This window comes from Somniosus microcephalus, unplaced genomic scaffold (genome assembly GCF_052327205.1).
Source record: "Somniosus microcephalus isolate GS21.2 unplaced genomic scaffold, FLI_Smic_1.0 unresolved_chr1, whole genome shotgun sequence".
Lineage (NCBI taxonomy): Eukaryota > Metazoa > Chordata > Chondrichthyes > Squaliformes > Somniosidae > Somniosus > Somniosus microcephalus.
Window position 1 is genome coordinate 44598200 of NW_028225179.1, and position 26414 is coordinate 44624613.

The 26414-nt window shown below is 52.0% G+C and overlaps 1 protein-coding gene across 1 annotated transcript in view; it reads right to left on the reverse strand.

Annotated features, from left to right (window-relative positions):
• The window catches only part of LOC147094881 (E3 ubiquitin-protein ligase BRE1B-like), a 143344-nt gene that overhangs the window by 111092 nt on the left and 5838 nt on the right, over window positions 1–26414 (reverse strand). Inside the window, exons 3-10 of the mRNA XM_085974503.1 lie at window positions 21349–21495; window positions 16871–16945; window positions 11531–11650; window positions 10964–11143; window positions 6489–6624; window positions 5840–5961; window positions 3432–3946; window positions 31–148 (exon numbers count right to left, since the gene is read on the reverse strand). Coding sequence (XP_085830629.1) covers window positions 31–148; window positions 3432–3946; window positions 5840–5961; window positions 6489–6624; window positions 10964–11143; window positions 11531–11650; window positions 16871–16945; window positions 21349–21495 — 1413 coding nt within the window. The remainder of the gene's footprint in view (window positions 1–30; window positions 149–3431; window positions 3947–5839; window positions 5962–6488; window positions 6625–10963; window positions 11144–11530; window positions 11651–16870; window positions 16946–21348; window positions 21496–26414) is intronic.

Here is a 26414-nt window from a genome sequence, read left to right on the forward strand (position 1 = left end):
CCAAGGCGCTGCCCTCGGGTTCACACATACCTCCGCCTTGGCCTTCTTCTCAGCCGCCATGAGCTGCACCTTGTCCCTCTGTTCCTTGGGGGCCGACTTGTACATGTCCAGCAGCAGCTTCATCTCCTTCTGGCTCTCCTGGGCCTTCCTGCGGAGAGGGGGTGGGGGGGGGGGGAGGCGGGGTGGGGGAAACAGGCGGTCAGTACAGGCGGAGTGGGGTGGGGCTGACTCAAGTCAGCGAGATCAACCAGCCTCCGCCCACAGACATTTGACCGTGGGGGGAGAGGGGGAAGTCGCGACAAGAGCCGAACGCTTTACGAAGGAGGGCGATGGGTGGGGACAAACGAGCGGCGCAGGTCTCACTGCGATTCGTGTCAGCCGCTCGCGGGAGCAACTTAAAACCTTGGCCGCAGGAGAAAAAAAAAAAAAAAAAAATCGGTGCGGCGTCCTGGTCCCATCGGTGAGATCGGCGCGTAAGGGGAGGGGAGTTAGAGGGTGGTAACAAAGAAACATAGAAGATAGGAGCAGGAGTAGGCCATTCGGCCCCTCGAGCCTGCTCCACCATTCAATGAGATCATGGCAGATCATCCAAATTCAGTACCCTGTCCCTGCCTTCCCCCCATATCCCTTGATCCCTTTAGCCTAAAGAAATATATCCAACTCCTTCTTGAATATATTTAATGAATTGGCCTCAACTGCCTTCTGTGGTAGAGAATTCCACAGGTTCACCACTCTCTTTGAAGAAATTCCTCCTCATCTCTGTCCTAAATGGCTTACCCCTTATCCTTAGACTGTGACCCCTGGTTCTGGACTCCCCCGCCATCGGGAACATCCTTCCTGCATCTAGTCTGTCTAGTCCTGTTAGAATTTTATAAGTTTCAATGAGATCCCCTCTCATTCTTCTAAACTCTAGCGAATATTAGCCCAATCGACCCAATCTCTCCTCATATGTCATTCCTGCCATCCCAGGTATCAGTCTGGTGAATCTTCGCTGCACTCCCTCCATGGCAAGAACATCCTTCCTCAGATAAGGTAACCAAAACTGCACACAATACTCAAGGTGTGGTCTCACCACTGCAGCAAGACATCCTTGCTCCTGTACTCGAATCCTCTCGTTACGAAGGCCAACATACCATTTGCCTTCTTAACCGCCTGCTGCACCTGTATGCTTACCTTCAGCGGCTGGTGCACAAGGACACCCAGGTCTCATTGCACTTCCCCTTCTCGCAATCTATTGCCGTTCAGATAATAATCTGTCTTCCTGTTTTTGCCACCGAAGTGGATAACCTCGCATTTATCCACATTATACTCCATTTGCCATGCATCTGCCCAAATCATACTGGAGTTTCTCTGCATCCCCCTCACAGCACACACGCCCACCCAGCTTTGTGTCATCTGCAAACTTAGAGATATTACGTCTAGATCATTAATATATATTGTGAATAGCTGAGGTCCAAGGACCGATCCCTGCGGTACCCCACTAGTCACTGCCTGCCACTCGGAAAAAGACCCGTTTATTCCAACTCTTTGCTTCCTGTCTGCCAACCAGTTCTCTATCCAAGTCAGTACCTTACCCCCAATCCCATGTGCTTTAACTTTGCACGCTAATCTCTTATGCGGGACCTTATCGAAAGAAACATAGAAGATAGGAGCAGGAGCAGGCCATTCGGCCCCTCGAGCCTGCTCCGCCATTCAATGAGATCATGGCTGATCGTCCAAATTCAGTACCCTGTCCCTGCTTTCTCCCCATATCCCTTGATCCCTTTAGCCTTGAGAAATATATCCAACTCTTTCTTGAATATATTTAATGAATTGGCCTCAACTCCCTTCTGTGGTAGAGAATTCCACAGGTTCACCACTCTCTGGGTGAAGAAATTCCTCCTCATCTCAGTCCTAAATGGCTTACCCCTTATCCTTAGACTGTGACCCCTGGTCCTGGACTCTCCCGCCATCAGGAACATCCTTCCTGCATCTAGTCTGTCTAGTCCTGTTAGAATTTTATACGTTTCGATGTGATTCCCTCTCACTCTTCTAAACTCTAGCGAGTACAAGTCCAATCGATCCAATCTCTCCTCATACGTCATTCCTGCCATCCCAGGTATCAGTCTGGTGAATCTTCGCTGAACTCCTTCCATGGCAAGAACATCCTTCCTCAGATAAGGCGACCAAAACTGCACACAATACTCAAGGTGTGGTCTCACCAAGGCCCTGTACAACTGCAGCAAGACATCCTTGTTCCTGTACTCAAACCCTCTCGCTACGAAGGCCAACATACCATTTGCCTTCTTAACCACCTGCTGCACCTGCATGCTTACCTTCAGCGACTGGTGCACAAGGACACCCAGGTCTCGTTGCACTTCCCCTTCTCCAAATCTATTGCCATTCAGATAATAATCTGCCTTCCTGTTTTTGCTACCAAAGTGGATAACCTCACATTTATTTACGTTATATTGCATCTGCCATGCTTCTGCCCAATCACCCAACCTGTCCAAATCATCCTGGAGTTTCTCGGCATCCTCCTCACAGCACACACGCCCACCCAGCTTTGTGTCGTCTGCAAATTTGGAGATATTACATCTAGTTCCCTTGTCTAGATCATTAATATATATTGTGAATAGCTGGGGTCCAAGGACCGGTCCCTTCAGTACCCCACTAGTCACTGCCTGCCACTCGGAAAAAGACCCGTTTATTCCAACTCTTTGCTTTCTGTCTGCCAACCAGTTCTCTATCCAAGTCAGTACCTTACCTCCAATCCCATGTGCTTTAACTTTGCACGCTAATCTCTTATGCGGGACCTTATCGAAAGCCTTCTGAAAGTCTAAATACACCACATCCACTGGTTCTCCCTTATCTATTTTACCAGTTACATCCTCAAAAAATTCCAGTATATTAGTCAAGCACGATTTACCTTTTGTAAATCCATGTTGACTTTGTCCGATCCTGTCACTTTTTTCCAAGTGCTCTGCTATTACATCTTTTATAATGGACTCTAGCATTTTCCCCACTACCGATGTCAGGCTTACCGGTCTATAATTCCCCGTTTTCTCTCGACCACCTTTTTTAAATAGTGGGGTTACATTAGCTACCCGCCAATCCATGGGAACTGTTCCAGAGTCTATAGAATTTTGGAAGATGACCAATGGTAGGGTGGGTGTGGCTGGCCACCAGTTTGGCCGTGCCCCAACCGTCTCTGCGCAAGTGTGGCCATGGAGAGCCGACCGTCTGGCCACATGGGAGGGGGCGAGCCGCCCGTCTGGCTGTGCCCCAGCCGTCTCTGCAGGCATCCAGCCACCCGTGTGAGCGTGGCGGGCCGCCCGTCGGGCCATGTGGGAGTGGCTAGCCGCCCGTCTGGTCGCGTGTCGGGAAAGAGTGTCCACAACGCGAGACAATTTAAAAGAGCACTACAAAGGAAGACCCGCCGAACCCCTCACTTGAGCTCCACTTTCAGCTGCTTCAGGATGTCAACCGAGTCTCTCTTTTTGGTGTCGTCGGCCTTCGATTTGTCCTTCTCCTTGTCCTTGTCTTTCTCCCGGTCCCGATCCCTGTCCCTGTCGCGATCGCGGTCTCTGTCTCGGTCCCGATCCCGGTCTCTCTCCCGGTCCCGATCCCGATCCCGGTCCTTGTCCCTTTCCCGGTCCCGGTCTTTGTCCCTCTCCCGGTCCCTCTCCCGCTCCGACTCCCGCTCCTTCTCCTTGGCCTTGGGCTTCTCCGGTTCTTTCTTGACCTGCGGCTCCTCCTCCTTGCACTCAGTCAATTCCTTCTCCTCCTTCTCCTTCTTCACCACCACCACCACCGGGGTCGGTGCAGACGGCGCCTCCTTGGGCTCCCTTTTCACCTCCACGCCCTCTTCCTCCTTGATATCATCCACAGACAAGGTGGAGGAGGTGGCGGTGGTGGAGGGGGTGGTGGTGGAGGATCCCAGGGCGGGGTAGCACTGCATGCGGGCCTGCGAGGAGGGAAGGGAGACAATGGGTTAAACACAACTCGTCCTCACCACACGAGAGCCCCATAATTCAGGCCGACACTCCCCGGTTACCAGCTCTGAGGGAGCGCGGCACTGTCGGAGAGGGCAGGACTGAGGGAGCGCTGCACTGTCGGAGGGGCGGTACTGAGGGAGCGCTGCACTGTCGGAGGGGCAGTACTGAAGGAGCGCTGCACTGTCAGAGGGGCAGTACTGAAGGAGCGCCGCACTGTCGGAGGGTCAGTACTGAGGGAGCGCTGCACTGTCGGAGGGGCAGTACCGAGGGAGTGCCGCACTGTTGGAGGGACAGTACTGAGGGAGCGCCACACTGTCGGAGGGGCGGTACTGAGGGAGCGCTGCACTGTCGGAGGGGCGGTACTGAGGGAGCGCTGCACTGTCCGAGGGGCGGTACTGAGGGAGCGCTGCACTGTCGGAGGGGCGGTACTGAGGGAGCGCTGCACTGTCGGAGGGGCAGTACTGAGGGGGGGTGGGGGGGGAGGCAGTACTGTCGGAGTGGCAGTAATGAGGGAGCACTGCACTGTCCGAGGGACGGTACTGAGGGAGCACTGCATTGTCGGAGGGGCAGTACTGAGAGCAGGAATCAACGGGGTCATTTTTGGGTTGGCAGGCTGTAACTAGTGGGGTACCGCCAGGATCAGTGCTTGGGCCTCAGCTATTCACAATCTATATCAATGATTTGTATGAGGGAACCAAATGTAATATATCCAAGTTTGTTGCTGATACAAAGCTAGGTGGGAATGTAAGTTGTGAGGATGATGCAAAGAGGCTTCAAGGGGATATAGACAGGCTAAGTGAGTGGGCAAGAGCATGGCAAATGGAATATAATGTGGAGAAATGTGAAGTTATCCACTCTGGTAGGAAAAATAGAAAAGCAGAGTATTTTTTAAATGGTGAGAGATTGGGAAATGTGGGTGTTCAGAGGGAGCTGGGTGTCCTTGTACATGGATCACTGAAAGTTAACATGCAGGTACAGCAAGCAATTAGGAAAGCAAAGGGTATGTTGGCCTTTATTACAAGAGGATTTGAGTATAAGAGTAAAGACATCTTACTGCAATTATATAGGGCCCTGGTGAGACCACATCTGGAGTATTGTGTACAGTTTTGGTCTCCTTACCTAAGGAAGGATATACGTGCCATAGAGGGAGTGCAACGAAGGTTCACCAGACTGGTTCCTGGGATGGGGGGATTGTCCTATGAGGAGAGATTGAGTGGACTCGGCCGATACTCTCTAGAGTTTAGAAGAATGAGAGGTGATCTCATTGAAACATATAAAATTCTTACAGGGCTTGACAGGGTCGATGCAGGGAGGATGTTTCCCGTAGCTGGGGAGTCTAGAACCAGGGGTCACAGTCTCAGAATAAGGGGTCGGCCATTTAGGACTGAGATGAGGAGAAATTTCTTCACTCAGAAGGTGGTGAATCGTTGGAATTCTCTACCCCAGAGGGCTGTGGAGGCTCAGTCATTGAGTATATTCAAGACAGAGATCGATAGATTTTTGGATATTAATGGAATCAAGGGATATGGGGATCGGGCAGGAAAGTGGAGTTGAGGTAGAAAATCAGCCCTGATCTTATTGAATGGCGGAGCAGGCTCGAGGAGCTGAATGTGCACAAATTGGCTGCCACGTTTCATACATTACAACAGCGATTAAACTTCAAAAAGTACTGTGAAGCGTTTTCAGATGTCCTGAGGTGGTGCAAGGCGCTATATAAATGCAAGCTCTTGCTATCTACCCACCCTGAGCACCTTGGAAGTGCCGTCACTGTTGCAGGCGAACACAGTTAGATCCCAGCGCCAGCATTAATTGTGAATCGCTGTGTGTGACACAGCTCCCTCCCCCTCCTCACCACCGCTCACCTTGTTAATCTCAGCCTGTGCCTCACGCAGTTTCCGCTTGTACCGCTGCACGTCTCCCTTCAGCTGGTGGTTGTGGTTCTGGAGGCTGTTGATCAGGTGACGCATTTCCCGGTTAATTGGACCTGTTTGGGGGGGGGGGGCGGGGGAAGAGACAGAGAGAGAGCAGGAGACAGAGATCACAAAGAGGTCGATGTTAAAACTCCGAACTCTCTGACTGATAACCAAGGCTCCACCCCACCTGCGACCCAATGATTCACCGCACCCCACAACATTCACAAAATAAAAACCTCAACTCCTTCCGCGCCCCCCACCCTGCCACTCAACACAAAATGTTCCTCAATCCCTCTTCAGGATCAAGAGCTCCCTCCCCTCAGTCACAATCTCCACCCTCCCCTGACTGCATCTTTTCACACACTCCCAGGGCAGGTACAGTACAGGTTAGATGCAGAGTAAAGCTCCCTCTACACTGTCCCATCAAACACTCCCAGGGCAGGTACAGCACGGGTTAGATACAGAGTAAAGCTACCTCTACACTGTCCCGTCAAACACTCCCAGGGCAGGTACAGCACGGGTTAGATACAGAGTAAAGCTCCCTCTACACTGTCCCATCAAACACTCCCAGGGTATAATTAGAACTCCACTCCAGTACCTGCTTGCTCGTTAGCAGCCAGGTTCTGCTCGAATTCAATGCGCAGCATCTCGTATTCCTTGCGGACTTGCGCCAGAGTGTCCTCCAGCTGAATAACTTCGGTCCGCAGTTTCTTCTGCAGGTTCAGCTCGTCGCTCTGGAGGAGGGTGGGTAGGTAGGAGAGAGAGGGAAATAATGTAAATCTGTGGGAGAACTGCCTGCCCCACCCATGCCCGACTCAAATACTGGAATGCCCCTCAACGCCACTAATTATTCCTTCATTCTCGGGATTTGGACGTCGCTGGCAAGACCGGCATTTATTGCCCATCGAGAAGGTGGTGGTGAGCCGCCTTCTTGAACCGCTGCAGTCCGTGTGGTGAAGGTGCTCCCACAGTGCTGTGAGGGAGGGAGTTCCAGGATTTTGACCCAGCGACGATGAAGGAATGGCTGATACATGTCCAAGTTGGGATGGTGCATGACTTGGAGGTGGTGGTGTTCCCATGCGTCTGCTGCCCCTGTCCTTCGAGGTGGAAGAGGTCGCGGGTTTGGGAGGTGCTGCCGAAGAAGTCTTGGCGAGTTGCTACAGTGCATCTTGTAGATGGTACACACTGCAGCCACGGTGCGCCGGTGGTGGAGGGAGTGAATGTTTAAGGTGGTGGATGGGGTGCTAATCAAGCGGGCTGCTTTGTCCTGGATGGTGTCGAGCTTCTCGAGTGTTGTTGGAGTTGCACTCATCCAGGCAAGTGGAGAGTATTCCATCACACTCCTTACTTGTGCCTTGTAGATGGTGGAAAGGCTTTGGGGGAGGCAGGAGGTGAGAGACACGCCACAGAATACCCAGCCTCGGACCTGCTCTCGTAGCCACAGTATTTATGTGGCTTGTCCAGTTGAGTTTCCAGTCGAAAATTAAGACATTAATGGGTGTGTAATTGGCAAATGATCTGCAGAGGGAAGTGTGATGTGGTGCAATTTGTTATGAATAACAAGGAGGCCACATACGCCTTGGAAAATAAATGGGGTAGAGGAACAGAGAGATCTGGGGTACAGACACACAAATCACTAAAAGTAGCGATGCAGGTTAATAAGGCCATAAAAATGCAAACAAAGCATTGGGGTTTATTTCTAGAGGGAATAATTTGAAAAGCAGAGACGTATTGTTAAACTTGTACAGAACCTTGGTTAGACCAGACTTGGAGCACTGTGAACACTTCTGGTCTCCATGTTATAAAAAGGATCTAGAGGCACTGGAGAGGGTTCAAAAAAGATTTACTCGAATGATACCAGAACGGAGAGGTTATACCCATCAGGAAAGGTTGAACCGTCTGGGGCTCTTTTCTCCAGAAAGGAGAAGGCTGAGGGGTGACCTGATAGAGGTCATAGTCATACGGCACAGAAGGAGGCCATTCGGCCCATCGAGTCCGTGCCGGCTCCCTGTAGAGTAGTCCAGTCAGTCCCATTCCCCCGCTCTATCCCCGTAGCCCTGCAAGTTTATTTCCCTCGAGTGCCTATCCAGTCTCCCCTTGAAAACATCGAGTGTCTCCGCTTCCACCACTTCCGTCGGCAGCGAGTTCCAGGTCCTCACCACTCGCTGCGTAAAAAAGATTTTCCTCACGTCCCCCCCTGTATCTATTGCCCAAAACCTTAAATCTGTGTCCCCAGTCCTTGTACCAACAACTAGCGGGAACAGCCTTTCCCCGTCTAGCCTATCCAAACCCCCCATAATCTTGTACACCTCTATCAAACCACCCCTCAACCTCCTTTGCTCTAATTAAAACAAATCCAGCTTCTCCAACCTGCCCTTGTAGCTAAGATCCCCCATCCCCGGAACCATTCTGGTAAATCTCTGCACCCTTTTAATCTTTAAGATTATAAAAGGATTTTGATAGGGTCGACAGAGAAGGTGTTTCCAGTTGTGGGGGAAACCAGAACTGGGGGCCATAAATGTAAGATAGTCACTAATAAATGTATAACATTCTTAGAGGGCGCGACAGAGTAGGTCCCAAGAAGCTGTTTCCCCGAGCTGGAGAGTCTGGAACTAGGGGCCATAGTCTCAGGACAAAGGGTCGGCCATTTAGGATTGAGATGAGGAGCAATTTCTTCACTCAGAGGGTGGTGAATCTTGGAAATTCTCTACCCCAGAGGGCTGTGGATGCGGAGTCTTTGAGTATATTCAAGGCTGAGATCGATAGATTTTTGGACTCTAGGGGAATCAAGGGATATGGGGATCGGGCGGGAAAGTGGCGTTGAGGTCGATGATCAGCTATGATCTTACTGAATGGCAGAGCAGGCTCGAGGGGCCATATGACCTACTCCCGCTCTTATTTCTTATGTTCTTAAATCCAGTATGGCATTCAGGAGAAACTTCTTGACCCAGAGAGTGGTTAGAATGTGAAACTCGCTACCACATGGAGTGGGTGAGGCGACTAGCACAGATGGATTTAAGGGAAAGCTAGATAAACACGAGAAAGGAATAGAAGGATATGTCGGTGTGGTTAGATGAAGCAGGGTGAGCAGAGGCTCATGTGGAGCATAAACACCGTCAGTACTGAGGGAGCACTGCACTTAAGGAGGGTCAGTACTGAGGGAGCGCTGCACTGGCAGAGGGGCAGTACTGAAGGAGCGCTGCACTGGCAGAGGGGCAGTACTGAGGGAGCGCTGCACTGTCGGAGGGGCAGTACTGAGGGAGTGCAGCACTGACAGAGGAGCAGTACTGAGGGAGCGTCGCACTGTCGGAGGAGCAGTACTGAGGGAGCGCCGCACTGACGGAGGAGCAGTACTGAGGGAGCGTCGCACTGTCGGAGGAGCAGTACTGAGGGAGCGCCGCACTGACGGAGGAGCAGTACTGAGGGAGCGTCGCACTGTCGGAGGGGCAGTACTGAGGGAGCGCCGCACTGACGGAGGAGCAGTACTGAGGGAGCGCCGCACTGTCGGAGGAGCAGTACTGAGGGAGCGCCGCACTGTCGGAGGAGCAGTACTGAGGGAGCGCCGCACTGTCGGAGGAGCAGTACTGAGGGAGCGCCGCACTGTCGGAGGGGCAGTAGTGAGGGAGCGCCGCACTGTCGGAGGGGCAGTAGTGAGGGAGCGCCGCACTGTCGGAGGGGCAGTACTGAGGGAGCGCCGCACTGACGGAGGAGCAGTACTGAGGGAGCGCCGCACTGTCGGAGGAGCAGTACTGAGGGAGCGCCGCACTGTCGGAGGAGCAGTACTGAGGGAGCGCCGCACTGTCGGAGGAGCAGTACTGAGGGAGCGCCGCACTGTCGGAGGGGCAGTAGTGAGGGAGCGCCGCACTGTCGGAGGGGCAGTAGTGAGGGAGCGCCGCACTGTCGGAGGGGCAGTACTGAGGGAGCGCCGCACTGTCGGAGGGGCAGTACTGAGGGAGCGCCGCACTGTCGGAGGGGCAGTACTGAGGGAGCGCCGCACTGTCGGAGGGGCAGTACTGAGGGAGCGCCGCACTGTCGGAGGGGCAGCACTGAGGGAGTGCTGCACCGTTCGAGCTGCCATCTTTCGGACGAGATGTTAAACCGAGGGCCTTGTCTGCCCTCTCAGGTGAGCCGAAAGATCCCATGGCCACTATTGGAAGAAAAACAGGCGAGTTCTCCCCGGTGTCCTGGGCCAATATTTATCCCTGAACCAACATCATTAAAAACATATTAACTGGTCATTATCTCCTTGCTGTTTGTGGGAGCTTGCTGTGCCCAAATTGGCTGCCGCTTTTCACTCCATTACAACAGTGACTACACTTCAAAATGTACTTCATTGGCTGCAAAGCGCCTTGGGACATCTTGAGGTTGAGCATAAAAGAATATTTCCTCACGTCACCTCTGGCTCTTTGGCCAATCACCTTAAATCTGTGTCCTCTGGTTACCGACCCTTCTGCCTCTGGAAACAGTTTCTCCTTATTTACTCTATCAAAACTGTTCATGATTTTGAAAACCTCTTATTAAATCTCCCCTTAACCTTCTCTGTTCTAAGGAGAACAACCCCAGCTTCTCCAATCTCTCCACATCACTGAAGCCCCTCATCCCTGGTACCATTCTGGTCAATCTCGCCTTAACCTTCTCTGCTCTAAGGAGAACAACCCCAGCTTCTCCAATCTCTCCACATCACTGAAGCCCCTCATCCCTGGTACCATTCTGGTCAATCTCGCCTTAACCTTCTCTGCTCGAAGGAGAACAATCCCAGCTTCTCCAGTCTCTCCACATCACTGAAGTCCCTCATTCCTGGTACCATTCTAGTAAATCTCTTCTGTACCATCTCCGAAACCCTCACGGCCTTCCGAAAGTGTAGTACCCAGAAGTGGGCACAGCTGGGGTATCGGTCTCGCCTCCGGTTTTTGCCAATTATTTTAAATCTGTGCCCTCTAATGCCACTGAATGTCAAAGGGAGGTGGTTAAAGTCTCTCACTCGCCTTGGGAGGTGCAGAGATGGACACCTCCCCACCCCCAACGCCAGCCGCCCGCTCACAGGCCGGACCCTCAGCTCTCGCCCCCCCTCACCTCCATGTGCTCAATCTGCCGAAGGTGGGCATTCTTGGTGGTCAGGAGCAGGGCCCTGGCCTCGTCCAGCTGAGTCTTCACCTGCAGGCTCTCGTTGTACAGGAGCGAGAACTGCGACTGCAGGCACTTGTACTCCGGCGTCTCCTTGACGACATCCTCTGGGATGTTCCGCAGGTCTATCTTTAAAAATAAAAAAACAACTTGGTTCGATGCAGAGCGACACCCCAGGGTCGGGTGGTGAGCATTCCACACACACGGTCCATACAGTACCAGACGGGAGAGAATCGTTCCCTATTACCCGCTGTGTACTGTACATGTACAGGAGCTGACACTGAGACACACACGGGCCGTACAGTACCAGACGGGAGTAAATCGTTCCCTTTTACCCGCTGTGCGTTGTACATGTACAGGAGCAGACAGTGAGAAATACACGGGCCGTACAGTACCAGACGGGAGTGAATTGTTCCCATCTATAGTATTTTGAAGGGGCCGCCCAACAAAAAAAAATGAAGGCAACATTGGTTGCCACCCCTCCCTCCCCAAGGGCCCAGGCTCCAGGTTCCTCACCTTGAGTTTCTCGTTCTCCCGCACCGCTTCCTGCAGCTCCTGCTCCAGCTTCTCGAGTTCTGCCATGCGGCTGTTGGCCAACTCCTTGTTCTCTTCCAATTCGGCGTTTAGCATCTCGAACTACAGGCGCAATCATGGCGAAGTGAGGAAGGAAGAGAGGAACGTTGGGGCCTTTTGTATCCGCAGCGATGGGAAACACACACACACCCCCCCGCCCCCGGGCCCGCCACAGGGCTTTGTCACAGTACCATCCTCAATTCCTTCAAATAGCCACAGGGGTACGCAGACCCCTCGCCCCCTGTAAATAGAGACACGCCCCCACGCCGAGACCCCCCTGTAAATAGAGACACGCCCCCCCTCCGAGACCCCCTTTATAGACATGCCCCCACTCCGAGTCTCCTCCCCCCGTAAATAGACACGCCCCCTCCGAGACCCCGCCCCTGTAAATAGAGACACGCCCCCTCGGAAACCCCTACCCCTGTAAATAGAGACACACCCCCACTCCGAGACCCCTCCCCCTGTAAATAGAGACACGCCCCCCCCACTCAGACCCCTCCCCATGTAGAGACACGCCCCCCCTCCGAGACCCCCCTGTAAATAGAGACACGCCCCCTCCGAAACCCCTCCCCCTGTAAGTAGACACGCCCCCACTCCGAGACCCCCCTGTAAATAGAGACACGCCCCGAGACCCCCCTGTAAATAGAGACACGCCCCCCTCCGAAACCCCCCTGTAAATAGAGACACGCCCCCCTCCGAGACCCCCCTGTAAATAGCGACACGCCCCCCCCCCCCCCCCCCCGAGACCCAATTTCACAATTTAAATCGCTTTATTGGCATGATAAGTTACATCTTATGTTGCCAAAGCATCAAAATACATTTATGGTTTTGCACATAAACGCAGTTCTATTCATACAGTGTATAAACAGGTATATCCCTGAGTGTATAAATATACATTCGCATTGTTTATATATATTTTTTTCTTAGTTTACTGGTTGTCCCTCTGTTCATGGCAAGCTGTAACATAGTGCGCCGCCAGTGTTATACAGCTTCTCTCCTCTCCCAGTAGGAATGGGAGTTTTTGGTTGTCATTCAGATTTCTGAAATCAGGGCATATTTGTGAGAATTTTTGGTAGAAATTCTCCCTGATGCCCTGATATTTTCCACAAGCTGTGAGGAAGTGCATCTCTGTCTCCACCACTCCCTGACTGCAGTGAGAGCATATCCTGTCCTCTCTTGGCAGCCTGGTCTGCCTGTGTCTGCCTTTTTCGATCGCTAGGCTATGTTCGCTAAGTCTGTACCTTGTCAAGGTTCTTCTCAGTTTGTTATCCTTTACCATGGTCAGGTAATCAGCTATGTTGTATTGTCTGTTTAGGGCCAAGTAGCAATTGAGTTTGCTTTGGGTTTTTGTTGTTTCTGCCCAATATGTCAGATATTTTTCCTTTTGCTTAGCGACGATTGTGTTGGGTCGAATTCTTTGTGTTACCCTGTCACTGTCCTGGGGCTGGTTATTGTTAGTATTGTTAGTAGTTACTTCACTGAGTCCCAGGACTAGTTGACTGAGGGTATTCTTCTTTATGGTCAGCTCTTGGCATTTCAGGGCGTCGTAGTGATAGCATTGGGGATTGCTCATTTGTAGGTGATTCCAAAATTTGGTGGCTCTTTTTTGGATAGTGATTATTAATGGATATTGGCCTAGTTCCGCCCTGCATGCATTGTTTACTGTTTTCCTTTGAGTCCGGAGGATACTTTTACAGAATTCTGCATGTAGGATCTCAATTGGGTGTTTGTCCCATTTTGAAAATTCTTGTTGAGTTAGCGGTCCCCATACCTCACTGCCATAGAGTGCAATTGGTTCAATTACTGATTTGAAAATTTTGAGCCAAATGCTAATTGGGATTTCTATTTGGATTGATTTTTTGATGGCATAGACCCCCCTGTAAATAGAGACACGCCCCCACTCCGAGACCCCCCTGTAAATACCAATGTCAGGCTATACTTCCACGTTTTCTCTCTACCACCTTTTTTGAATAGTGGGGTTACATTAGCTACCCTCCAATCCATGGGAACTGTTCCAGAGTCTATCGAATTTTGGAAGATGACCAGCAATGCATCTACTATTTCTAGGGCCACTTCCTTAAGTACCCTAGGATGTAGATTATCAGGCCCTGGGGATTTATCGGCCTTCAATCCCGTCAATTTCCCTAACATCATTTCCCCACAAATACTGATTTCATTCAGTTCCTCCCTCTCATTAGACCCTATGTTCCCTGACATCTCTGTGATAAAATGAGTAAAATACATATCATAATCATGGGAGCTTTTAACTGCACCAAATAATCTGGCAAGGAGGTAGGGAAAGGGGAAAAGGTTTAAGATAATGATTGCAAAAAACAAAAGTAATAGATTGGAAAAATCTGATTTTGAGATGATGTAAATGGAACTAGTGAAGGTAAACTGGAAGAGAATATTGACAAACAAAGAGAATAGCAACGGGAAATATTTAAAAAGGTGATCAAGAGAGTCCAGGAGAATTATATTCCACTAAAAATGAACAATCTAGCCAATAATGAAACTTCAGGAATGAATAAAGAGATGAGGGCAAATTTGAAACTAAAGAAAAAGGCGTACAGTGACTAAAGGAGAGGATGACAAAAGCGAATAGGAAGAGGTTGGGATAGAAGTAAAAAAAAAAACAATTGGGAAGGTGACGAGCAACTGAAATTAATTATTAAGGAATACAAAAAGAAATAGTAAAGTACTCTACAGACACAAAGCAAAAAGGTAAAACAGGATAGGGACAGAGCCACTGAAGGATGCACCGGATAAAGTATGGAGTATAATGTGGGAAAATGTGAAATTGTCCATTTTGGCAGGAAGAATAAAAAAGCATATTATCTAAATGGTGAGAGATTGCAGAGCTGAGATGCAGAGGGATCTGGGTGTCCCAGTGCATGAGTTGCAAAAGGTTACTGTACAGGTACAGCACATAATTAGGAAAGCTAATGTTATTGTTTATTGCGAGGAGAATTGAATACAAAAGTAGGGAGGTTATGCTTCAGTTCTACAGGACATTGGTGAGACCACATCTGGAGCACTGTGTACAGTATTGGTCTCCTTATTTAAGGAAGGATGTAAATGCGTTGGAAGCAGTTCAGAGAAGGTTTACTAGACTAATACCTGGAATGGGCGGGTTGTTTTATGAGGAAAGGTTGGACAGGCAGGGCTGGTATCCGCTGGAGTTTAGAAGAGTAAGAGGTGACTTGATTGAAACATATAAGATCCTGAGGGGTCTGGACAGGGTGGATGTGGAGAGGATGTTTCCTCTTGTGGGAGAATCTAGAACTAGGGGTCACTGTTTTAAAATAAGGGGTCGCCCATTTAAGGCAGATGAGGAGAAATTTTTTCTCAGAGGGTCGTGAGTCTTTGGAACTCTCTTCCTCAGAGGGCGGTGGAAGCAGAGTCTTTGAATATTTTTAAGGCAGAGGTAGATAGATTCTTGGTAAGCAAGGGGGTGAAAGGTTATCGGGGGTAGGAGGGAATGTGGAGTAATCGGATCAGCCATGATCTTACTGAATGGTGGAGCAGGCTCGAAGGGCCGAGTGGCCTACTCCTGCTCCTAATTTGTGTGTTCGTACGTATAGAGACACGCCCCCCCCTCCGAGACCCCTCCCCTGTAAATAGAGACACGCCCCCACTCCAAGACCCCCCTGTAAATAGAGACACATCCCCTCCGAAACCCCCTGTAAATAGAGACACGCCCCCCTCCGAGACCCCCTGTAAATAGAGACACGCCCCCCCCGATACCCCCCTGTAAATATAGACACGCCCCCCTCCGAGACCCCTCCCCTGTAGAGATACGCCGCCACTCCGAGACCCCCTGTAGAGACACGCCCCCTCCGAGACCCCCTGTAAATAGACACGCCCCCACTCCGAGACCCCCCCTGTAAATAGAGACACGCCCCCTCCGAAACCCCTCCCCCTGTAAAGAGACATGCCCCCCCTCCGAGACTCCCCTGTAAATAGAGACACACACCCTCTCCGAGACCACCCTGTAAATAGACACGCCCCCCCCTGTAAATAGAGACACGCCCCCCGAGACCCCTCCTGTAAATAGAGGCACGCCCCCCTCCGAGACCCCCCTGTAAAGAGACACGCCCCCGAGACCCCACCCCCTGTAAATAGAGACACGCCCCCTAAAGAGACACGCCCCCCCTCCGAGACCCCCCTGTAAAAAGAGACACACCCCCTGTAAATAGAGATACGCCCCCGAGACCCCCCTGTAAATAGAGACACGCCCTCCTCCGAAACTCCCCTGTAAATAGAGACACGCCCCCCTCCGAGACCCCCCTGTAAATAGAGACACGCCCCCCTCCGAGACCCCCCTGTAAATAGAGACACGCCCCCCACCGAGACCACCCTGTAGACACGCTCCCCTCCGAGACCCCCGTAAATAGAGACACGCCCACCTCCGAGACCACCCTGTAGAGACATGCCCCCTCTGACCCTCCCCTGTAAATAGAGACACGCCCCCCTGACCCTCCCCTGTAAATAGACACGCCCTCTCCTGTAAATAGACACGCCCCCTGACCCTCCCGTGTATAGACACGCCCCCCTCTGACCCTCCCCTGTAAATAGAGACACGCCCCCTCTCCTGTAAATAGAGACATGCCCCCCTGATCCTCCCCTGTAAATAGAGACACACACCCTCTCCTGTAAATAGAGACACGCCCCCCTCTGACCCTCCCCTGTAGAGACACACACCCTCTCCTGTAGAGACACGCCCCCCTCTGACCCTCCCCTGTAGAGACACGCCCCCTCTGACCCCTCCCCCGTAAATAGACACTCCTGAGACCTCGCACTCTTTAAAAAAAAAACTCTCCCAAGATCTCGCTAAAAATAGAGACACGCCCCCCGAGGATCCGCCCCGTTAACAGGGACCCCTGCCCCCTGTAAATAGCGCCCTCCCCCCACCCTTGTAATTAGCGCCTTCCCCACCCCACCCCCCAGGATCCTCCTGAAAATAGAGACATGCCCCCCCGAGGACCCCCACCCCCTCTGGAAACAGGGACCGCCCACGTCCCTGGAATCAGGGACCCCCCCCACCCCCCCCTGGAAACAGCGACCCCCCCGCCCCCGCCCCTGGAAACAGGGACCCCCCCCCGCCCCCGGAAACAGGAACCTCCGCCCCCCACCCCCGGAAACAGGGACCACACCCCCTGTAAATTGAGACCTGTTCACCAGCCTCCGCTTACTACCAGTGAGCACTTGTGGATCCCAACCACACCACCCTCACCCAACCAATAAAAGGGGAGGTGCAAACGCCCCGGGACGAGAGATTACCTTCTGTATGTGCAGCGTGATCTGCCCTCCCTGGAATCCTGACGACGCTCCAGACACATGGTAGCCACAATTCAACTGGGAGAGAAAGAGGGAGAGAGAGATTGTTAAAGCGGTGAGAAAAAAACTGCAGACGGGGATCATTGGCTTTGTTAATAGAGAGAGAGAGTACAAAAACAAGGGAGTTACTGCTAAATCGTTATAAATCACACGACTACTCCAACGCACTCCTGGCTGGCCTCCCACGTTCTACCCTACGTAAACTTGAGGTCAGCCAAAACTCGGCTGCCCGTGTCCTAACTGGCACCAAGTCCCGTTCACCCATCACCCCTGTGCTCACTGCCCGTGTCCTAACTGGCACCAAGTCCCGTTCACCCATCACCCCTGTGCTCACTGACCGTGTCCTAACTGGCACCAAGTCCCGTTCACCCATCACCCCTGTGCTCACTGACCGTGTCCTAACTGGCACCAAGTCCCGTTCACCCATCACCCCTGTGCTCACTGCCCGTGTCCTAACTGGCACCAAGTCCCGTTCACCCATCACCCCTGTGCTCACTGCCCGTGTCCTAACTGGCACCAAGTCCCGTTCACCCATCACCCCTGTGCTCACTGCCCGTGTCCTAACTGGCACCAAGTCCCGTTCACCCATCACCCCTGTGCTCACTGACCGTGTCCTAACTGGCACCAAGTCCCGTTCACCCATCACCCCTGTGCTCACTGACCGTGTCCTAACTGGCACCAAGTCCCGTTCACCCATCACCCCTGTGCTCACTGCCCGTGTCCTAACTGGCACCAAGTCCCGTTCACCCATCACCCCTGTGCTCACTGCCCGTGTCCTAACTGGCACCAAGTCCCGTTCACCCATCACCCCTGTGCTCACTGCCCGTGTCCTAACTGGCACCAAGTCCCGTTCACCCATCACCCCTGTGCTCACTGCCCGTGTCCTAACTCGCACCAAGTCCCGTTCACCCATCACCCCTGTGCTCACTGCCCGTGTCCCAACTCGCACTGAGTCCCGTTCACCCATCACCCCTGTGCTCACTGCCCGTGTCCTAACTCGCACCAAGTCCCGTTCACCCATCACCCCTGTGCTCACTGCCCGTGTCCTAACTGGCACCAAGTCCCGTTCACCCATCACCCGTGCTCACTGCCCGTGTCCTAACTGGCACCAAGTCCCGTTCACCCATCACCCCTGTGCTCGCTGACCGTGTCCTAACTGGCACCAAGTCCCGTTCACCCATCACCCCTGTGCTCGCTGACCGTGTCCTAACTCGCACCAAGTCCCGTTCACCCATCACCCCTGTGCTCGCTGACCGTGTCCTAACTCGCACCAAGTCCCGTTCACCCATCACCCCTGTGCTCACTGCCCGTGTCCTAACTCGCACCAAGTTCCGTTCACCCATCACCCCTGTGCTCGCTGCCCGTGTCCCAACTCGCACTGAGTCCCGTTCACCCATCACCCCTGAGCTCGCTGACCTACACTGGCTCCCGGTTAAGCAGCACCTCGATTTCAAAATTCTCATCCTTGTTTTCAAATCCCTCCATGGCCTCGCCCCCCTCCCTATCCCTGTAATCTCCTCCAGCCCCACAACCCCCCTAAGATATCTGCGCTTCTCTAATTCTGCCCTGGAGCATCCCTGATTATAATCGCTCAACCATTGGTGGCCGTGCCTTCTGTTGCCTGGGCCCTAAGCTCTGGTATTCCCTGCCTAAACCTCTCCGCCTCGCTACCCCTCTCTCCTCCTTTAAGTCGCTCCTTAAAATCTTTGACCAAGCTTTTGGTCATCTGCCCTAATTTCTCCTTATGTGGCTCGGTGTTAAATTTCTTAGTCATAGAAATATAGAAGATAGGAGCAGGAGTAGGCCACTCGAGCCTGCTCCGCCATTCAATGCGATCATGGCGGATCATCCAAACTCAGCACCCTGTCCCTGCCTTCTCCCCATATCCCTTGATCCCTTTAGCATTAAGAAATATATCTAACTCCTTCTTGAATATATTTAATGAATTGGCCTCCACTGCCTTCTGTGGCAGAGGATTCCACAGGTTCACCACTCTCTGGGTGAAGAAATTCCTCCTCATCTCTGTCGTAAATGGCTTACCCCTTATCCTTAGACTGTGACCCCTGGTTCTGGACTCCCCTGCCATTGGGAACATCCTTCCTGCATCTAGTCTGTCCAGACCCGTCAGAATTTTATAAGTTTCAATGAGATCCTCTCTCATTCTTCTAAACTCCAGCGAGTACAAGCCCAATCGACCCAATCTCTCCTCATACGTCATTCCTACCATCCCAGGTATCAGTCTGGTGAATCTTCACTGCACTCCCTCCATGGCAAGAACATCCTTCCTCAGATAAAGCGACCAAAACTGCACACAATACTCAAGGTGTGGTCTCATCAAGGCCCTGTACAACTGCAGCAAGACATCTTTGTTCTTGTACTCAAACCCTCTCGCTACGAAGGCCAACATACCATTTGCCTTCTTAATTAGCATCTTCTAATACTCCTGCGAAACGCCTGGGATGTTTGACGACGATAAGGCGCAATATAAATACAAGTTGTTGTTGTTGAATAGGCCCCAGCTGGAGTATTGTGTCCAATTCTGGGCCCCCACACTTCAGGAAGGATGCCAAGGCCTTGGGAGAGGGTGCAGAGGAGATTTACTAGTTACGTGGAGAGACTGGAGAAGCTGGGATTGTTCTCCTTAGAGCAGAGAAGGTTAAGGGGAGATTGACCAGAGTGGTACCAGGGATGAGGGACTTCAGTTATGTGGAGAGACTGGAGAAGCTGGGATTGTTCTCCTTAGAGCAGAGAAGGTTAAGGCGAGATTGACCAGAATGGTACCAGGGATGAGGGACTTCAGTGATGTGGAGAGACTGGAGAAGCTGGGATTGTTCTCCTTAGAGCAGAGAATGTTAAGGCGAAATTGACCGGAATGGTACCAGGGATGAGGGACTTCAGTGATGTGGAGAGACTGGAGAAGCTGGGGTTGTTCTCCTTAGAGCAGAGAAGGTTAAGGGGAGATTGACCAGAATGGTTCCAGGGATGAGGGACTTCAGTGATGTGGAGAGACTGGAGAAGCTGGGGTTGTTCTCCTTAGAGCAGAGAATGTTAAGGCGAGATTGACCAGAATGGTACCTGGGATGAGGGACTTCAGTGATGTGGAGACTTGAGAAGCTGGGGTTGTTCTCCTTAGAGCAGAGAAGGTTAAGGGGAGATTGACCAGAATGGTACCAGGGATGAGGGACTTCAGTTATGTGGAGAGACTGGAGAAGCTGGGGTTGTTCTCCTTAGAGCAGAGAAGGTTAAGAGGAGGTTTAAATAGGGGTGTTCAAAATTACGAGGGAGTTTTGATTGAGTAAATAAGGAGAAACTATTTCCAGTGGCAGAAGGGTCAGTAACCAGAGGACACAGATTTAAACATGATTGGCAAAAGAATCAGAGGGGGAGATGCGGAGAATTTTTCTCTTACACAGCGAGTTATGATGATCTGGAATGCGCTGCCTGAAAGGGCGGTGGAAGCGGATTCAATGGTAACTTTCAGAAGGGAATTGGATAAATAATTGAAAAGGAAACATTTGCAGGGTTATTGGGAAAGAGCAGGGGAGTGGGACTAGAGTTATACAGCACAGAAAGAGACCCTTCGGCCCATCGTGTCCACGCCGGCCATCAAGCCCTGTCTATTCTAATCCCATTTTCCAGCATTTGGTCGGTAGCCTTGTATGCTATGGCGTTTCAAGTGCTCATCTAAATGCTTCCTGAATGTTGTGAGGGTTCCTGCCTCTACCACCCTTTCAGGCAGTGAGTTCCAGATTCCAACCACCCTCTGGGTGAACAAGTTTTTCCTCAAATCCCCTCTAAACCTCCTGCCCCTAACCTTGAAACTATGCCCCCTGGTTATTGACCCCTCTACTAAGGGGGAAAGTTCCTTTCTATCCACCCTCTCTATGCCCCTCATAATTTTGTACACCTCAATCAGGTCCCCCCGCCGCCTTCTCTGCTCGAAGGAAAACAACCCCAGCCTGTCCAGTCTCTCTTCATATCTGAAGCGCTCCAGCCCAGGTAACATCCTGGTGAATCTCCTCTGCACCCTCTCCAATGCAATCACATCCTTCCTATAGTGTGGTGACCAGAACTGCACACAGTATTCCAGCTGTGGCCTAACTAGCGTTTTGTACAGCTCCACCATAACCTGCCTGCTCTTATATTCTATGCCTCGGCTAATGAAGGCAAGTATCCCATATGCCTTTTTAACCACCTTATCTACCTGTCCTGCTGCCTTCAGGGATCTATGTACATGCACACCAAGGTCCCTCTGATCCTTCCTAGGGTCCTCCCATTCATTGTGTATTCCCTTGCCTCGTTATTCCTCCCAGACTAATTGGATAGCTCTTTCAAAGAGCCGGCACAAGCACGATGGGCCGAATGGCCTCCGCTGTAAGATTCTCCCTGTCGCTGCAGTATATGGCGAGCGCGCGAGTTACCTGCTCCAGCGCCTCTGCCAGGTGTTTGTTGAGCTTCTGCTCCCGCTTCCGCAGCTTCTCGATGTCCCACTGCAGGTCCTCGATAGTGGTCTCCATCTCCGACACCTTGGTCTCCGCCGACTGTACCTTGTCCTGCAGCTCGTTGTACTGGGTGGTGGGGGGGGGGGGGTGGGATGACATGGGAGAGACAAGAGGTCAGACGAGCACAGCACACGACACGGCCACAGGAGGAAGCCATTCGGCCCCTCGAGCCTGTTCTGCCATTCAATGAGATCACGGCTGATCTGTGACCTAACTCCATGTACCCGCCTTTGGCCCATATGCCTTTAAGTTAACAGAAATTGGTCAATCGCAGATTTAAAATTAATCCCCGAGCATCAACTGCCTTTTGCGGAACAGAGTTCCAAATTCCCACCACCCTTTGTGTGTAGAAGTGTTTCCTAACTTCACTCCTGAAAAGGTCTGGTTCTAATTTTGAGACGATGCCCCCTCGTACTAGAATCCCCAACCAGCGGAAATAGTTTCTCTCCCCATCGGTTCCCCTTAATATTGTGAAAACTTCGACCAAGTCACCCCTAAACCTTCTAAATTCCAGGGAATATAACCCTAGTTTGTGTAATCTCTCCTCGTAACTCAACCGTTGGGAGTCCGGGTAATATTCTGGTAAATCTACGCTGCACTCCCTCCAAGGCCAGTATATCCTGAAATCAAAACGACAAACTCTGTCTCCACCCGCCCCCCCCCAACATAATAATGGCTAAGTTGAGCGACAACACCCAGTTTAATTAACGTCACATAGCGTTGCACCACCAGGATTGGGCGGACAATGATCACTCAACACTTTGGCTGTCCATACTACCGAGTGGTCAAAGGTGGGAAGTGGTGTTCCACAAGGATCGGTGCCGGGACAGAGAAACATAGAAGATAGGAGCAGGAGTAGGCCATTCGGCCCCTCGAGCCTGCTCCGCCATTCAATGCGATAATGGCTGATCATCCAATTTCAGTACCCTGTCCCTGCTTTCTCCCCATATCCCTTGATCCCTTTAGCCTTAAGAAATATATCCAACTCCTTCTTGAATATATTTAATGAATTGGCCTCTACTGCCTTCTGTGGTAGAAAATTCCACAGGTTCACCACTCTCTGGGTGAAGAAATTCCTCCTCATCTCTGTCCTAAATGGCTTACCCCTTATCCTTAGACTGTGATCCCTGGTTCTGGACTCCCCCCACCATCGGGAACATCCTTCCTGCATCTAGTCTGTCTAGTCCTGTTAGAATTTTCAATGAGATCCCCTCTCATTCTTCTAAACTCCAGCGAATATAACCCTAATCGACCCAATCTCGCTTCATACGTCATTCCTGCCAGGTATCAGTCTGGTGAACTCCCTCCATAGCATGAACATCCTTCACAGTTGTTCACCATTTACACAAACAGGAATCGGAAGGACAATTTCCAAATTTGAGGACGACACCAAATTGGGGTTTATACAGAGGAGGACAGCGACAAAATACAGGCGGACATTAATAAACTTGCAGAAATGGTGCGTAATTGGCAAACGAACTTCAATATAGATAAGGGAGGTGAGAGTAAAGACGTTATGTTAAACTTGTACAGAACCTTGCACAGTGCTCCAAGTGTGGTCTAACCAAACCGGAACTGTGCACAGTGCTCCAAGTGTGGTCTAACCAGACCGGAACTGTGCACAGTGCTCCAAGTGTGGTCTAACCAAACCGGAACTGTGCACAGTGCTCCAAGTGTGGTCTAACCAGACCAGAACTGTGCACAGTGCTCCAAGTGTGGTCTAACCAGACCAGAACTGTGCTCAGTGCTCCAAGTGTGGTCTAACCAAACCGGAACTGTGCACAGTGCTCCAAGTGTGGTCTAACCAGACCGGAACTGTGCACAGTGCTCCAAGTGTGGTCTAACCAAACCGGAACTGTGCACAGTGCTCCAAGTGTGGTCTAACCAGACCGGAACTGTGCACAGTGCTCCAAGTGTGGTCTAACCAAACCGGAACTGTGCACAGTGCTCCAAGTGTGGTCTAACCAGTCCAGAACTGTGCACAGTGCTCCAAGTGTGGTCTAACCAAACCGGAACTGTGCACAGTGCTCCAAGTGTGGTCTAACCAGACCAGAACTGTGCATAGTGCTCCAAGTGTGGTCTAACTAGACCGGAACTGTGCACAGTGCTCCAAGTGTGGTCTAACCAGACCAGAACTGTGCACAGTGCTCCAAGTGTGGTCTAACCAGACCGGAACTGTGCATAGTGCTCCAAGTGTGGTCTAATCAGTCCAGAACTGTGGACAGTGCTCCAAGTGTGGTCTAATCAGTCCAGAACTGTGGACGGTGCTCCAAGTGTGGTCTAACCAGACCGGAACTGTGCACAGTGCTCCAAGTGTGGTCTAATCAGTCCAGAACTGTGGACAGTGCTCCAAGTGTGGTCTAACCAGACCGGAACTGTGCACAGTGCTCCAAGTGTGGTCTAACCAGACCGGAACTGTACACAGTGCTCCAAGTGTGGTTTAACTAGACCGGAACTGTGCACAGTGCTCCAAGTGTGGTCTAACCAGACCAGAACTGTGCGCAGTGCTCCAAGTGTGGTCTAACCAGACCAGAACTGTGCACAGTGCTCCAAGTGTGGTCTAACCAGATCAGAACTGTGCACAGTGCTCCAAGTGTGGTCTAACCAGACCAGAACTGTGCACAGTGCTCCAAGTGTGGTCGAACCAGACCAGAACTGTGCACATTGCTCCAAGTGTGGTCTAACCAGACCGGAACTGTGCACAGTCCTCCAAGTGTGGTCTAACCAGACCAGAACTGTGCACAGTGCTCCAAGTGTGGTCTAACCAGACCGGAACTGTGCACAGTGCTCCCAGTGTGGTCTAACCAGACCAGAACTGTGCACAGTGCTCCAAGTGTGGTCTAACCCGACCAGAACTGTGCACAGTGCTCCAAGTGTGGTCTAACTAGACCAGAACTGTGCACAGTGCTCCAAGTGTGGCCTAACCAGATCAGAACTGTGCACAGTGCTCCAAGTGTGGTCTAACTAGACCAGAACTGTGCACAGTGCTCCCAGTGTGGTCTAACCAGACCGGAACTGTGCACAGTGCTCCAAGTGTGGTCTAACCCGACCAGAACTGTGCACAGTGCTCCAAGTGTGGTCTAACCAGACCAGAACTGTGCACAGTGCTCCAAGTGTGGCCTAACCAGATCAGAACTGTGCACAGTGCTCCAAGTGTGGTCTAACTAGACCAGAACTGTGCACAGTGCTCCCAGTGTGGTCTAACCAGACCGGAACCACTGTTATTGTTGTTCACTGTTGTTGTTGTTGTTGCACACTGTTGTACCTATGCATGCCTCAACATGTCTCGGCTGGCTCCACCCACAGGCCCAGGTATAAAGGTGATTGCCCTGCAGCCCCCTGCCTTCTTGGAACCCAGTCAACCACGAGAGGCATGCTCTGTTCTTTGCTAATAAAAGCCTTTAGTTACTCTCCTAACTCTCCGTCTTATGAGTTATTGATAGCGCATCAATTTTATTAGCAAAAACAAAATGTCGACATTAAACGCTGAGCAGCAGGCTGCTGCACCAAACGCTGAGCAGCAGGAGCTGCTGCGAGCCCTCAGACCAACATGTCTGGACCTAGACCCCCAAGAAGCGGGTTCGGCTACCAAATTCGCGCATTGGCTGCGTTGCTTCGAGGCCTACCTGCAAGCCTCAACTGTGACCCTGGACGAAAACAAGTTGGAAATCCTGGCCTCAAAGGTGAGCCACCAAGTTTATACAATAATCCAGGACGCGACGGCCTACACGGCGGCTATCGATCTGCTAAAAGGGCAATACGCACGCCCGGTAAATACTGTCTATGCCAGGCACCTCAAGATCCCGCAGACAGCAGCCCGGGGAATCGGTGGAGGCCTTCCTACGGGCACTACGGATACTCGGCCGAGACTGCGATTGCAAAGAGGTATCAGCCGCAGCACACACGGAGGGACTGATCCGAGATGCTTTCGTTGCGGGTCTAAGGTCCGACTACTCCCGGCAGAGACTGTTGGAAAAGGGAGAAATGGACCTGAGAAAGGCAGTGTCCCTCGCGCTCTCGCTCGACGCGGACCACAGGAATATGGACGCCTTCTCCCCTAACCGCTCCGCAACGTGGACGCCACAACCTTGGGTCATGGGACCGCCACCTTCAACTGCTGCTGCGATGTCCAAGGCACAGAAATGTTATTTTTGTGGTCAGGCAAAACACCCCAGAGCACGCTGCCCGGCGAGAAACGCTACCTGCTCCGGCTGCGGGAAGAAAGGACACTATGTCAGCGCCTGCAAAGGTAAAACCGCTAACGCCAGCAGCGCCGCGTGCGAACCGTGGGGGCAGCCATCTTGTCCGCCATCTTGGGCTCCCCCAGCCGCGTGGGGATCGGGACCATGGGCGCCGCCATTTTGTCCGCCATCTCGGACGTCTCCAACTTCAACCACGGGGGACCCGGACCCAACCACCGCCTCATCTGACGACCACATCGACTCGCTCGACCATACGCTGGCCTCCATGACGCTGGACCAATCTCTCCCTCATCAACTGTCCAGGTCCATGATGGACATTACGGTAAACGGCCGCGCCACTACCTGCCTTTTTGACAGCGGGAGCACGGAGAGCTTTATCCACCCCGACACGGTGCGCAGTTACTCTCTCCCGGTCCTGCCGACGCGCCATCGGATCTCTTTGGCTTCCAAAGCCCAGTCAGCGGACGTCGGTGGCTACTGTGTAGTGACCCTTTCAGTAAGGGGCACAGAATACAAAAATTTTAAACTCCTGGTCCTGCTCCATCTCTGCGCTGCCGTTCTACTGGGGTTGGATTTTCAGTGCAACCTTAAGAGTGTCACATTAGCGTACGACGGACCCCTCCCCCCACTCACAGTCTGCAGCCAGCAGCTTTTAAATCGCCCGCCGCGCACCATTTGCAGCCTCTCCACCCTTAAAGTCCCCCCCCTCCTTGTTCGCTAACCTCACCCGCGACTGTAAGCCCATCGCTACCAAAAGCAGGCGTTACAGTGCCGGGGATAGGA